The 15,622-nt window shown below is 42.2% G+C and overlaps 1 protein-coding gene across 1 annotated transcript in view; it reads left to right on the top strand.

The window, feature by feature from the left end:
- The window catches only part of LOC111961271 (rab GTPase-activating protein 1), a 135,593-nt gene that overhangs the window by 37,414 nt on the left and 82,557 nt on the right, over nt 1-15,622 (top strand). Inside the window, 1 exon segment of the mRNA XM_070440596.1 lies at nt 8,381-8,531. Within this exon segment, the coding sequence (XP_070296697.1) occupies nt 8,381-8,531 (151 nt within the window).

The following is a 15,622-nucleotide window of genomic DNA, read 5'->3' as shown; positions in this document are numbered from 1 at the left end:
AGTGGCTAGTGATACATGTATTACATAAAGATGGCAAGATGCAGTAGATGATATAGAGTACAGTATATACATATACATATGAGATGAGTAATGTAGGGTATGTAAACATTATATTAAGTGGCATTGTTTAAAGTGGCTAGTGATACATTTTTACATAATTTCCATCAATTCCCATTATTAAAGTGGCTGGAGTTGAGTCAGTATGTTGGCAGCGGCCGCTAAATGTTAGTGGTGGCTGTTAAACAGTCTGATGACCTTGAGATAGAAGCTGTTTTTCAGTCTCTCGGTCCCTGCTTTGATGCACGGTAATCACGATGGTAAGGAAAGCAAACTAACACCTAGTGCTTGTAAAATATAGACTTATCCTTCATACATACGGAGTTCCTATAGCTTATACTAAGAATGGACACACGCACACCCACACACACGCACTCAAATCCACACACACTCATATCCACACACACTCCTAATTTGAAAACGCATTCATGGGTGGTGGGAAATGATGTAGATATTTTAATCTCTGGAAGTGGCAAGGAAAAGAAAGAGGTGTATGTGTGTGTTGTCACTTCCAGATAACCAGCGTATTCAGATTATTTCCCGTTCCCTTTCCTCTTTATTGTTCTTAATCAAAACCTTGTGATGAATTGAATTAAAAAGTCCAGAAATTTAATTAGAGACGCTCTGTATCTTCTGTCTTCTGCTGTGACGGTCACATCTGTCGTTCCCCATTCGGTCTGTGCCCATTCAACCCAGACTTCAGACTAGAGGGAGGGAGCACATTTAGCTTTCTTCTATGTCTAATAAAGCACATACAAGGTGTTTTTTTTTGCCTCACAAATCCTTTAATGTGTTGCCGTTAAAGGACAATTCCGCCACTTTATAGCCAATTATTATGCAATACTGTAAGATTTTATACACATTTTGATGTTTTATAGTTTTGTTAATCATACTGCACAATTCCATTTTAAAGCTGCTGTATTGCCCTCGTCTACAGCATAGTATGATTCCCAGAGTAGACTTAGTCTCCCATGATGCAATGCTCCGCCTAGTTAGCCTGCAGTTATCATAGCTAGCTGGCTATCAAGCCCAGAGAAAGCTTAGTCTAAATATATTGCTTATCATAAGTTATGAGTGGATTTCACGTTACTTTTGGGTTGTAAATATATTAGAATGCTTGCCTGAATGTCATGCTTGAGTATATGTTCATGGCATTGTCACCAATCAACTGCAAATACAATCCATTTTTTTTAATGTAGATGCTAACTAGCTATGCTAACCATAACATAGTTACTGTAACTAGTTAGAATGCTAGCTAGCCCGACTGCTACATCCAAAATAATATCATTTGCAACAATAACAGCTGAGTTTCGTCTTAGCAACTGTTAGAAGAACACAACATTTATTATGAAATTGACATGCAATCATCACGGAATCCTAGTCTCTCAGCCTGTATCTTTGGCTAGCACAGCAAATATACCAAATAACCTTACCTTGTTAGCCAGCTAGATAGATTAATTTATCTCATGACAGCCAACAATAGAACGAAACTAAATGTAGCTAGCATACGAGTCCAATGTTTGATGGCCACGTTGTTTACATCAAAAGTTAGCTAGCTATCAACCTCTCAACCTCTCTCTCCCCCCTCACCAATCTGTCTCTCCTAGCTCTTCGTCTGCTTCCTCCAAAACACAACTATATTTTATCCAGGTGTATTGACCTCTTAGTTTCAATCAAGGAACATACCAGGAACACAAGCATTTTGCTACACCCCGCAATAACATCTGCTAACTATGTGTATGCAACCAATACAATTTGATTTTACTGTAGTTTTAATGAATCGCTAGCTTGTGCTAGGCATGTATCATCGACGTTACGAGACCTAGCTAGTGGTTTGTTACATGTAGTAAAGCTAGATTATAATGCAAATGCTAGTGCTGTCACTTTGTGGCGATAACGGTGAACTGCATATTAATTACATAACATGCCGCACACCAATTGCAACTTGATTTCAAGCAACTTGTATTTTGAAATGAAATAAAATCAACCTTAAAATATTCCTTTCTGTACACTCTCGTGATAGTGATATTTGCTGATAATGTCTCTCTCCTGTGCATGTCATCCTTAAGGCCTACTTTCATTAAAATATCTTGCTCTAATCCATTTCACGACAGCATATACAGTAGCTGTAGAAGGAAAATCTGGAATCTTTCAACATGGTTAGCCTCATTTAAATGTCTAATGAAAAATAAAAACCAGCACACTGATCTTGCCAGTATTACAGAATCGCTGATGTGTGAGTGCTTTTCCTATTTCCAGTAGTATCATTTCCCATTGGAGAAGAAGGTAACAGGGGAGGGACCTCCTCCAATACAGTTGCAATACAATACAGGTGAGGAGATAGGATGTGAGTAATCAAGGAAAGGCAAAGTGAGAAAAGGCCTTAGTAGCTATCGTGTGGTAAGGTTACCCCCCCGAGACCTAAAGTTATGTTATCCTAGCCCCACTAAGATCATGGTTTTGGTTGGATAATAGACGCTGCTTTGTGGGTAGGAAGTGCTGTTGTGGACAGGGGTTGCATCCAGCCATACAGGGATTGATACACCCACGCCATTGATCAAGGACATCAGCTGCAAATCTGTGCAGTATCACCAAACTTAATGAGAGTGAGTGACAACAAAATAAAACAAACAGGGAATGTTCCATGACCAAAAAATACACTATACAGTTGTGGCCAAAAGTTTTGAGAATGACACAAATATGAATTTCCACAAATTTTGCTGCTTCGGTGTCTTTAGATATTTTTGTCAGATGTTACTATGGAATATAATCACAAGCATTTCATAAGTGTCGAAGGCTTTTATTGACAATTACATGAAGTTGATGCAAAGAGTCAATATTTGCAGTGTTGACCCTTCTTTTTCAAGACCTCTGCAATCCGCCCTGGCATGCAGTCAATTAACTTCTGGCATGCAGTCAATTAACTTCTGGGCCAAATCCTGACAGTTTGTCAGAATTTGTGGGTTTTTGTTTGTCCACCCGCCTCTTGAGGACTGACCACAAGTTCTCAATGGGATTATGGTCTGGGGAGTTTCCTGGCCATGGACCCAAAATATCGATGTTTTGTTCCCCGAGCCACTTAGTTATCACTTTTGCCTCATGGCAAGGTGCTCCATTATGCTGGAAAAGGCATTGTTCGTCACCCTGTCTCTTATACACATCTAGATGTGTATAAGAGACAGGGATTATGGTCTGGGGAGTTTCCTGGCCATGGACCCAAAATATCGATGTTTTGTTCCCCGAGCCACTTAGTTATCACTTTTGCCTCATGGCAAGGTGCTCCATTATGCTGGAAAAGGCATTGTTCGTCACCAAACTGTTCCTGGATGGTTGGGAGAAGTTGCTCTCGGAGGATGTGTTGGTACCATTCTTTATTCATGGCTGTGTTCTTAGGCAAAATTGTGAGTGAGCCCACTCCCTTGGCTGAGAAGCAACCCCACACATGAATGGTCTCAGGATGCTTTACTGTTGGCATGACACAGGACTGATGGTAGTGCTCACCTTGTCTTCTCCGGACAAGCTTTTTTCCGGATACCCCAAACAATCTGAAAGGGGATTCATCAGAGAAAATGACTTCACCCCAGTCCTCAGCAGTCCAATCCCTGTACCTTTTGCAGAATATCAGTCTGTCCCTGATGTTTTTCCTGGAGAAAAGTGGCTTCTTTGCTTCCCTTCTTGACACAAGGCCATCCTCCAAAAGTCTTTGCCTCACTGCACGTGCAGAAGCACTCACACCTGCCTGCTGCCATTCCTGAGCAAGCTCTGTACTGGTGGTGCCCCGATCCCTCAGCTGAATCAACTTTATGAGACGGTCCTGGCGCTTGCTGGACTTTCTTGGGCGCCCTGAAGTCTTCTTCACAACATTTGAACCACTCTCCTTGAAGTTCTTGATGATCCGATAAATGGTTGTTTTAGGTGCAATCTTACTGGCAGCAATATCCTTGCCTGTGAAGCCCTTTTTGTGCAAAGCAATGATGACTGCACGTGTTTCCTTTCAGGTAACCAGGGTTGACAGAGGAAGAACAATGATTCCAAGCACCACCCTCCTTTTGAAGCTTCCAGTCTGTTATTCGAATTTAATCAGTATGACTGAGTGATCTCCAGCCTTGTCCTCGTCAACACTCAGTTGTGTTCACGAGAGAATCACTGACATCATGTCAGCTGGTCCTTTTGTGGCAGGGCTGACATTTTTGGGGGATGCAGTTCAAGAGGGACTGCAATTAATTGCAATTTTAAATTTTCCCATGATGTCAAGCAAAGAGGCACTGAGTTTGAAGGTAGTCCTTGAAATACATCCACAGGTACACCTCCAATTGACTCAAATTATGTCAATCTTCAAACTCATTGCCTCTTTGCTTGACATCATGGGAAAATCAAAAGAAATCAGCCAAGACCTCAGAAAAAAGAATTGTAGACCTCCACATGTCTGGTTCATCCTTGGGCGCAAAAGCCTGAAGGTACCACGTTCATCTGTACAAACAATAGTACGCAAGTATAAACACCATGGGACCACGCAGCCGTCATACCGCTCAGGAAGGAGACGCGTTCTGTCTCCTAGAGATGAACGTACTTTGATGCGAAAAGTGCAAATCAATCCCAGAAAAACAGTAAAGGACCTTGTGAAGATGCTGGAGGAAACCGGTACAAAAGTATCTCTATCCATAGTAAAACAAGTCCTATATCGACATAACCTGAAAGGCCGCTCAGCAAGGAAGAAGCCACTGCTCCAAATCCGCCATAAAAAGCTAGACTACAGTTTGCAACTGCACATGGGGACAAAGATTGTACTTTTTGGAGAAATGTCCTCTGGTCTGATGAAACAACATTATGTTTGTCCATAATGACCATCGTTATTTTTGGAGGAAAAAGGGCGACTCTTGCAAGCCGAAGAACACCATCCCAACCGTGAAGCACGGGGGTGGCAGCATCATGTTGTGGGAGGGGTACTTTGCTACAGGAGGGACTGGTGCACGTCACAAAATAGATGGCATCATGAGGTAGGGAAATTATGTGGATATATTGAAGCAACATTTCAAGACATCAGTCTGGAAATTAAAGCTTGGTCGCAAATGGGTCTTCCAAATGGACAATGACCCCAAGCATACTTCCAAAGTTGTGGCAAAATGGCTTAAGGACAACAAAGTCCAGGTATTGGAGTGGCCATCACAAAGCCCTGACCTCAAACCTATAGAAAATGTGTGGGCAGAACTGAAAAAGCGTGTGTGAGCAAGGAGGCCTACAAACCTGACTCAGTTACACCAGCTCTGTCAGGAGGAATGGGCCAAAATTCACCCAACTTATTGCGGGAAGCTTGTGAAGGCTACCCGAAACGGTTGACACAAGTTAAACCATTAAAGGCAATGGGTACCAAATACCAATTGAATGTATGTAAACTTCTGACCCACTGGGAATGTGATGAAAGAAATAAAAGCTGAACAAATCATTCTCTCTACTGTTATTCTGACATTTCACATTCTTAAAATAAAGTGGTGATCCTAATTGACAGGGAATTTTTACTTGGATTAAATATCAGGAATTGTGGAAAACTGAGTTTAAATGTATTTGCCTAAGGTGTATGTAAACTCCGACTTCAACTGTAGATCACTGAAAATGACTGTCCATCATCATTTTCTGTATTAGTCATCTCAGGGATCCTACTTAAAAACCTTACAGAGAAGCAATATCCAGTTTGGCTCATCACTAAACAGTTTATATTAATGAAATCATAAAATGACACTAAAACTGTGCGAACATTACTAAATACTTTGTAATAACAACCCAAATGTTGAATGTGGCTGAAAGTGTCCTTAAAGTGTCTCTTTCAGAATGGCTCTGCTGACTGAAATAAAAACGGCTATGTTTAAGAATCTGCTTTCTTTCTAACTGGCAAAGAGTGGTAAATAAATAATGTAATGCAAATGGCACTGTGGTGTGTTGTGCCACTCGATGCAGGGCTCTGGGAGTCAGTGGGAGACTTTTTTGTATGGCAACCCCCCGAGGACCAGAAGCTGGTTTCACTTACATCACACTCAAAGTACACCCTGGCTTGTTTCAACTGTTTTATCTGAGCAGAAAATAAATGCCACGTTGCAATGCATAACCAACTAAGTACCTCGGGACAAATAAACAATAAAATGAAACAATGAATAGAGTGGGGGGGATTAATCTGGAATGTCTTAGCCTTAAGGATGTGTGGTGTGGAACCTGATCATATATTGCCTGGCATTGTGACTGTAATCCCCGCCAGCTGCCGAGGCCTCTGCAAGAGCCAGGGGTAGACTCTGTCTCTCGGTCTGTCCTGATCAAAGTGAGCCTCACCTTTCTCTCTCTCTCGCCCTCTCGCACCCCCCCCCCTTCTCTATCTCTCTCTCCTCTGCCCATTAGATACGACAACTACACCCTCATGATCCCTACCTCCTGATCATTTCAGCATTTCAGACCTGTGTTGTCCTTGTTAATGCAGACAGAGAAGATATAGTTGCGAGTCCCTGTAGAGTCCCTGTAATCCTAGATTCAGATCATTCAGGCGAGAAAAAAACATCACCCAGATAGGCCAGTCATGTGAGAAACTCGTCATTGTGCAAGCGGTCAGACAAGTGAAAATTATGTTCAGTATAGAAAACTTTAAGCTCGACTCAATTTAAAAAAAAACGTGTCAATACTTTGCCCCTTGATAACCAGCGCACTTCTGTATGTTGTAAAAGCGTTACATGGTCGCTGCCCATGTCATTGCATAATGCAGAAAATACACGAGAGTTCAGGGGCCTTGCTTTAACAAAGTTAACCATTTTCACTGTAGTGTCCAAAACTTATTTCAAGCTGTCAGTCATTCCCTTGGCAGCAAGAGCCTCTCGGTGGATGCTGCAATGTACCCAAGTGGCATCGAGAGCAACTGCTTGCACGCGCGTTACCACTCCACTATGCCTCCCTGTCCTGGCTTTTACGCCATCAGTACAGATACCACATCTTGACCACCAAAGTCCATTTGATGTCACAAAGCTGTCCAGTACTTAAAAAATATCCTCTCCTGTTGTCCTGGTTTTCGAGCAAACGTTAGTGGAATTCCTGCGAGACAGTAATGGTTAATGTGATTGGATATTAATTATTTGACGAGGCTTCCTGTATTTGACATTGTGTTGTTATTTCGCTGAACTCTAGATGGTTTAATTTTATTTTTGGAGGTGAAACGAGGCTACTCATGCGAGAAAAAAACATCACCCAAATGTATAGCCCCGTTCGGAAATCTAAATAGACTGTTTGAAAATGTGAATCACATTTTTATTTGGCGTACCCCCGACGGCATTGCGTGTACCCACAGTTTGGGAATAGCCGGCCTAGCCGAACGAACTAAAGCATGCTGACGCCTTTAAGGCATACGCATGCTTCCCAGCTGAAACAGTTTGTGCATATATATTGTGACATCATCATGTGATGTTTTGGCTGTTCGGGGAAACACAAAGAATTCTTGAGGCAAGCAGAAGTCTACGCCTTTGTTGTCGTAGACTCTTTATCAATCAATGAGAGGACTTGTTTTCATGCACATTTATTAAGTTATTAATTGAGAAATACTGCACCAAACATCTTAGTTAGATGTAACATTTTGCCACTAAGATTTCCTCTGCAAAAGCATTTTATTTTTATTTTTTATTTTTACAGATTTCTTGAGTTATATTAGATTAATTTAGACTATTTTGAGGAAGTGAGTATTGGCTACGGCATCTCAAAATGGACAAACAGTACTATTGCCAATATTTTTCTTGTTTTTCAAGCGAAGGTCTTTTAAGGGATTATGCGAACATACTCGTTCGGTTTTGGCTAGGCGCCATCAACTGAAGCATGCTGACGCCTTTATCCCCACACCAGTGGGCCGCCAGTGTTTTATGTCTATGTTAGCTCTAGTGTTAGTGTTTCACTAACACTAAAGACTTGTGGCGAGCAGAATCAACAACCTCTGCGCCACTCAAGACTGTTGCTTTGTGAGAAGGACTCTTTACAAGTCTGCTCGCCACAAGTCGTTCACAGTTAGCCCTTGTTACAGTAAATGCCAGCTGAAAAGTACCAAGGCCCTTGCCTTGACTTCAAATTTGAGCAGGTCCGCAGGAGCCATGGTCCAGTGAGGCACAGGTGCCGGCCCGCGTAGAGGGGAAACAGAAAAGTCTGAGCCTTTTATGTAAAAAAACTTTTGTTTTGTTGGAAATGCGGCATTAGTGGGGAAAATGCTAAACTGACCCAAGATTAGCGTCTAGGGTCAACTTCACCCTACACCTGTTACATAATTCTGATTGTTATGATAACCTGTCTCTGTCCCTCCCTCTGTCCCCAGGCACCTGAACCTGTCGGTGCGTCCCAAGCAGCTCCCGGCGTTGGTACGTAGTGGTGTACCAGAGGCCCTCAGGGGAGAGGTATGGCAGCTCCTGGCCGGTTGCCATAACAATGACCACCAGGTAGAGGAGTACCGCACCCTCATCACCAAGGTAGGCCTGACCCCTGACCACTAAGCTCTTACCTAACCTGACCCAGAGATACTGTGTATATAATGACGAGATGGTCTTGTCTCCATCCTAACAATGGGAGTCGTTGTCCCAAAGGCAGGAAGGAAGGTCTTCTTATCGCTGTATTTCCGAATGGACAGATTTTGACAGGAGTTGACCCTCTCGCTTCCCCTCTGCCTGACCCCATTCACATTGTGACCCCTGACCTCTTACCTAACCCGAGGTTAATGGCATAGCTTACTGATTGTTTGAGTTGTTCAGTTTGAGCAAGACGAGGCACAGAATCACTCATCTTGATCACGATAAGTTATTTGGGTTTCAAACCTGGTGATTTGTAGATCAGTGATTCTGCGCATTCCGACTGCCATGCAACTTCGTCGATCTCAAAACACTCAGTGTCAGTGGCAATGGGATTTGTAGCCCATTATGTAACTGACTCATGTGGATGACTCGGGGAAACCTTTGTCGTGAACCTGTGTATTTACATTTCAACAATAACATCATTATTGTAACTTGGGCACAGAAGTGTTCCCGAGTGTTATTGAAAATGTTCCCACAGCGTTGGGAACATGGGTCTGTAGATCGTAGGCCTTGATAGGCCTGTCTAAGAGGTGCTGGGTGGTGACACTGGAATCTTCTCGCTGGAGGAGAGTATAAAAAAAAAGTGTTTTGTTTGAGAGAGTATGTTTATGTATTGCCAGAGAGAGAGAGTTTGCGCCCATGCGTGTGGGTGTGCGCACAAGGGTGTGCGTGTGTGTATGAGCATCATAGTCTGTGTTACCGATGTTGAGGTGGTGTGAGAAGAGAGGCAGGAGGAAGTGATAGCTGCTTTTCTATCAAGTCACATCAAACAAGGATGCTCAGCTCTGTGGTCGCCATGGCGCCCACATGCCTGGTTTGACCATGTCCCTAATATTTCAGGCCTGTACAACCAAGGCCACAGCACTGTAGACCTGATGACCCCTGTAGACCTGAAGTAGAACAGTTGTAAAAAAAAAACTACAAAAAAACACAAATGTAATTTAAAACAGAATCGGTCAATGTTTCGACCTCTCTTTTTTTCCCTAAAAGGAATTCAATTTAGACATCTGAGTTTAATTTTGTGGAAACGATAAACAGATTTTGTTTTACAAGTTACAAAGAATGTTGGACGACCAGCTCCAAATCATCTAAGTCACGTGACTCGATCACAAGTTCAACAGGGTCATTCTCACAAGTTCAACAGGGTCATTCTCACACGCTCGACAGGGTCCTTCTCACGAGCTCGATAGGTGACTATTCATCATATTCAAAAGACTTGTGGTGGAATATAGCTTGTGTACAATGATAATGTGGTATAACTGCTGATGCTTGATACCGTAGGATTGTTGTCATAGCTCCATGCCTGTCACCTTCGTGATATTCCACTGGGAGGTTAAAAGAGCTGGGACGATAAACCGACTATACTTACCGCAGCCATATTGCTTATATCGTTCATTATGATAAGTAGCCTATACTAGAGAAAAGTGAAGTTTAAAATTAAATAAGTTTGCCAGTATGGGTTATTGTTAATGGGACAATTGATGGCTTCAACCATCAAACTAGACGTAGTAGTTTAAAGTAGAGAACGACCAATATGTTTTTTTTACGTTTTTTTTTTTTTTTAGAGCCAATGGCGATATTTGGGGGTTAAGGAGGCCAAAGGCCGATATTTTAGGCGTATATTCAAAATCATTAAATTTGGATAATGCAAATTTTTTTTTTGATCAAACAATTCATTTGACTTTGTTTTTACCAATCTAAATACATAACATAATGGTAATAATTGTATTTGAATGGTAAATCTCTTAATAAACTGGGTAAATCAAGATGTAGCCTAGGCCTAATCACAATACAGGGTTATTGAATGCATATTCAATAGGAGAGTGTGCATGCATTGGGTTATTGAGCTTGTTTTGGCTGATCAGTGGAGTCTATGGTGCTACAGATGATAAACAAATCCATTTGGGACTTATTAGCCTACTAATCAACAACGTTTGAATAGAAGCGTCACTCCAGCATGTCACGCCTGTATGGAAGGACATCATCTAGGCACTGCTGTTAGTTTGAGAATATAAAATAACTATCTATTCAATGCAAATGGCTCCAATGTAACATCACGATTTGTTATCACGGATGCTTATCAAACTAGTATTTTTTGTCATTTTCGTGATCGGGATAATTAATTTAAAAAAATCTCTAAACCACTCGGTTGCAAGGACACAATTCGAAACAACTCAATTGGCTAGTTTATCTGTCAAGAAATGGCGGGGTTGTAACTTGATCCCACTGCTATGATTGGATACAGCAAGGCAAAGCCGCTCGAGTCGGCTTGGTCGAGTTCTCTAGTTTAAAGGATAGAAGAAGAAACGACACCGGTACACATTGTTATAAACGTCTTGTTCTATTTATTGTTATCGTATCAATTCAGGCATTTTGTCGCTATATGGATTTTTTGGGCCCACTTACTGTAAAGTCATTTTGTGACTGCTGATGTAAAAAAAGGGCTTTATACATCAGTTTGACTGGTAATTGATTGATTGAATGATTGCCTGAAGACCGCCTGTCAACGATAGCAATGGTCGACCATTTTGTGTCCTCACATTACACATATGGGCAGATGAAGGAATCAAAAAGAAACCTATCGTAAATCATCGAAGACGATAACGTCTCTTAAGGGGAAGATGAAGGCTCACTTACATATCTCCCACTGTGACGGTCTCTGATACTTAACAGCCGTTCAACGTAATTATGTCCTTCCTCCTCTAATTCTTCAATGTCCTATTTCTTCTTAATGTGATTTCTATGTTATGTGACTGCTGGTCAGCCCCTCATTAGGGGTTTGCCCTTTGGCGCTTGATGGGGCTTAGCTGCGCTGGAAGCGCTTTACTCATACTGTAGTAGTTTCGTTTATTAGGATCCAGTGTGTGAGCGGAGTTGAGCGATAGGAATGCTCCGGTGTCCTTTTCAACCGCTCCACTAAAAACTGCTCTGCGCTCACAGAAAGAAAAAAAAAAAAAAAAAAACTGACGCTCCATTCATTAATATCCCAATTTAACCAACACCCATCAATTTTTTTTGTGACTACCTGGACCTACCATTTGGTTTTGAAGTATTGATACGAAACCATATGATGTGAATGAAAAGTATTACATAAACATGAAAAGATGAATGTAAGAAGCTCTCATAATTTCAAATCGGCTACATATTAAACGGCATATAAACATCGTATTAAACAGCCTATAAACACTCTAAATAGGTCCGGAGCCAGTCAGGGAGCCTAAGAAGGAACGAAAGGAATTATTTAGGCTACATTATTTCAATTATTTCAAGGCTATAGCCTACAAATAAATACATTGTGAAGCATTTGCGAGTTCGACACACAGGGCTGATAGGGAGTCAGGGGCATTAAGTGCTCAGCATTTAAACAGCATTTAGTTGTGTTAAGTCATTATAGTTTATAAATTGTGCATATAGGCTGTGACTGACTTAGAATTAAATACACATTAAAAAACAAATGCCTTATTAGGCTCAGTCTACAGTGCCTTCGGGAAACACAAGTTAGGTCAGAAGTCTGTGGCTTCAGGCTCATGCGATGGTTGTGATGGTTCCTGGAGAGCAGGCCAGCAGCGGAGAATATCCTCTCCACGCTTGCAGAGCCACCGGGGATGCTAAACACCCTTTTGGCCACTTTCTAGGCTGGGCAGGGATCTAGAGTTGTATATTTGTTTCTATAGTTAGGCATAAATGATTTTAGGAAAAATAAACCAATCAAAATGGAAAGCTCCTTGGAAGTTGGAATATACCTGGCCTATTGGGCCAAGATCAATGATGGTCTATTGTATAGATAATATAACATAAATTAAAGACACTGTTAAGAGATCAGATTTCTTGTTTCTTTTAGCATGTGCACGTAGTAAGTACACCATCATGCTTTCGGGATATGTGTATTTTCAGATTCCACAATGATTATTTAGTTGTGGACACGACATCACCGCACTCCCTCTCTTGCTCTTGGTCCTCATCTTTGTAAGTCACCTTGTTTTTGCAACTGTGTGTTTTATCAGTTTCTTTCTGAAAATATTTAGCGAACTCCATGACAGTAACTAAAGCAAGGGGCTATAGCAGCACACAAGTAGAGTACAAATGCATGCTGGGCCGGGGCACGCCCTGAGCTGGTGAAGTGAGCGCTCTACTGGAGTGAAAATGGAGCGGGCGAGAAGGCAGAGGCTCCATCCTTTGGGAATCTCGCTCCACGCTCCAGTCAAATTGGGCACAAATTGGGCACGTTCCGCTGCTCACTCCAGCTCCGCACACATGCTGTTACGATCCCCATTAGCTACTGCACATGCAGCAGCTACTCTTCATGGGGTCCACATAAATACATGACAAAGTACAGAACAGTAATAGACAAGAACAACATAACAAATAAGTTATATATAGGAAAGACGCTGAGAGACAACAAATACTATTTACACACGGTTCATATATACATATTCTTATAAATAGTACGGTTAAATTAGAGCTTTAGAAAGAGTAGAGGTACTGTGATACAATGTTTTTTTTAATTTTTTTAAATGTTTTTTAAAGCTGGACTTTCTGCCTGAGTAACAATGATGACATGGCTCTATACATAACTAGCGCCGCATTAAATCTGTTTTTGGTTTGGGTACCGTGAAGAAACCCACGGTGGCGTGTCTGGTGGGGTTATGTATGTCTGTTTTGAAGTGTATGTTAATAGATTATACAAGTGGTTAGGCATTTTCAACGCACAAATGTCTCTTAAAAAGAATTATAGAGCAGTAGTCAATTTCCCCTCAACCGTCAGACTATCATGCACGTTGTGGATAGTTCTGTGCGTGCAGTTAAGGGCAAGGTGAGCTGCTTGATTTTGAGCCAGCTGCAGCTTAGCTAGGTCTTTCTTTGCTGCACCTGACCATATTACAGGACAGTAATCAAGGTGGGACAAGATCAAAGCCTGAACATCTAGTACAGTTGATCTTCGTGTCGAGCGCAGAACATCTTATTATAACAGACGTACCTCTCCCGATCTTCACAACAACTTTGTCAACATGACTTGACCATCCGATGTTATTCCTAGGAGTTCGGCTACTTCATCTTGTTCAATGGTCACACCCTTTACGGACAGCTCCACTTGCGGTTTAGGTCGAAGATCATTTTTTGAACCAAATACAATGCCTTTGGTTTCAGATGTATTTAAGACCAGTTTATTGTAATTACCCATTCTATAATGACGAGATGCTCATGCCTCCGCCCTAACAATGGGAGTCGTCCCAAGGGTGGGAAGGCAGGCTACAAGCTTAGATCCACAGTAAGCCCATAGAAATGCATTGGGCTTATTTTGGACATATTTTGGCAAGAGTGAAACCTCTCGATTTGCCTCTTCCTCTCTGCTGTTTCCCTGTCATTGCTCGCTTTATGAGTACAAGGCGCCTAGCCTATCAATAGATCGCTAGAAGATGCATATCGTCCATTCTAGCAGGAGACGGCTCGACGGACTAACGAATTAACTTTTATATGAAAAGTAGCCTAGTTCGTATGAAGTGGAAAAGTGGTACTAATCGAAAACACTTGTGATGGCTGTTCAACAGTCTGATGGACTGATAAAATACGTTTTTTTTGTTGTTGTCTCTGTCTTAGCTCTGATGCACTTGTACTGTCTCCGTCTGTCGGACAGTATCTGAGCGAACAGTCTGTGGCTCGGGTGGCTGAGGTCTTTAATGGTCTTCATTTTGGCCTTCCTGTGACACCCGGTGCTGTAGATGTCCTGGAGGGCAGGCAGTGTGCCCCCGGTGATGCGTTGGGCAGCCCGACAAAATGCTCTCAATGGTGCATCTGTAGAAGTTTGTGAGGTTGGGTTAAGTACGGGGAACACATTTCGGTTGAATGCGTTGTTGTGCAACTGACTAGGTGTCCCCTTTTTCCTTTCAATGCTGTTGCGCCTTCTTCATCACAATGACTGTGGCGAGACCAGTTTAGGTCCTCACTGATGTGCACGCAGAGGAACTTGAAGCTTTTGACCCTTTCCACTGCGGCCCCGTCGATGTGGATGGGGGCATGCTCTCTCTCCTGTCTCCTGTAGTCTACGATAAGCTCCTGGTTGACGTGAGGGAGGGGTTATTTTCCTGGCACCACTCTTCCACGGCTCTATTCTCTCGCTGTGGGCTGTCTCGTCGTTGTTAATAATCAGGCCTTCTGTCGTATCATCAACAAACTTTCTGATTGAGTTGGAGCCGTGTTTCGCCACGCGGTCATGGGTGAAGAGGGAGTACAGGAGGGGGCTGAGCACACACCCCTAGGGTCCCCCGTCTTGAGGATCCGTGTGGCGGAGGTGTTGTTGCCTACCCTCACCACCCGGGGTCGGCTCGACGGGAAATCTAGGATCGAGTTGCACAGCGAGGTGTTAAGACCCAAGGCCCCGGGCTTAGTGACAAGCTTGGAAGGCACTGTGGTGTTACAAGCTGAGCTGTAGTCGTTTAACAACATTCGCACATACAGTGCCATCAGAAAGTATTTAGACCAATTTACTTTTTCCACATTTTGTTGTGTTACAGCCTGAATTTAAAATGGGTTAAACTAAGGTTTTGCGTCACTGGCCTACACACAATACCCCATAATGTCAAAGTGGATTGTTTTTAGAAATGTTTACAATTTAATAAAAATGAAAAGTCAATAACTATTCAACCTGTATCTTATGGCAAGCCTAAATAAGTTATTGAGTAAAAACACATGAGTTGCATGGACTGTGTGCAATAATGGTGTTTAACATGATTTTTGAATGACTACCTCATCTCTGTACCCCACACATACAATTATCTTTAAAGTCCCTCAGTCAAGCAGTGAATTTCAAACAAAGATTTACCACAAAGACCAGGGAGGCTCTCCAATGCCTTGCAAAGAATGGCACTTATTGGTATATGGGTAAAAAACAAAAAACAGATGTTGAATATCCCTTTGAGCATGGTGAAGTTGTTAATTACACTTTGGATGGTGTAGCAATACACCCAGTCACTACAAAGATACAGGCGTCCTTC

Source organism: Salvelinus sp. IW2-2015, linkage group LG4q.1:29 (assembly GCF_002910315.2).
Source record: "Salvelinus sp. IW2-2015 linkage group LG4q.1:29, ASM291031v2, whole genome shotgun sequence".
Lineage (NCBI taxonomy): Eukaryota > Metazoa > Chordata > Actinopteri > Salmoniformes > Salmonidae > Salvelinus > Salvelinus sp. IW2-2015.
The sequence above is the reverse complement of the archived record's forward strand: the minus strand, read 5'-3'. Positions and strand labels throughout refer to the sequence as shown.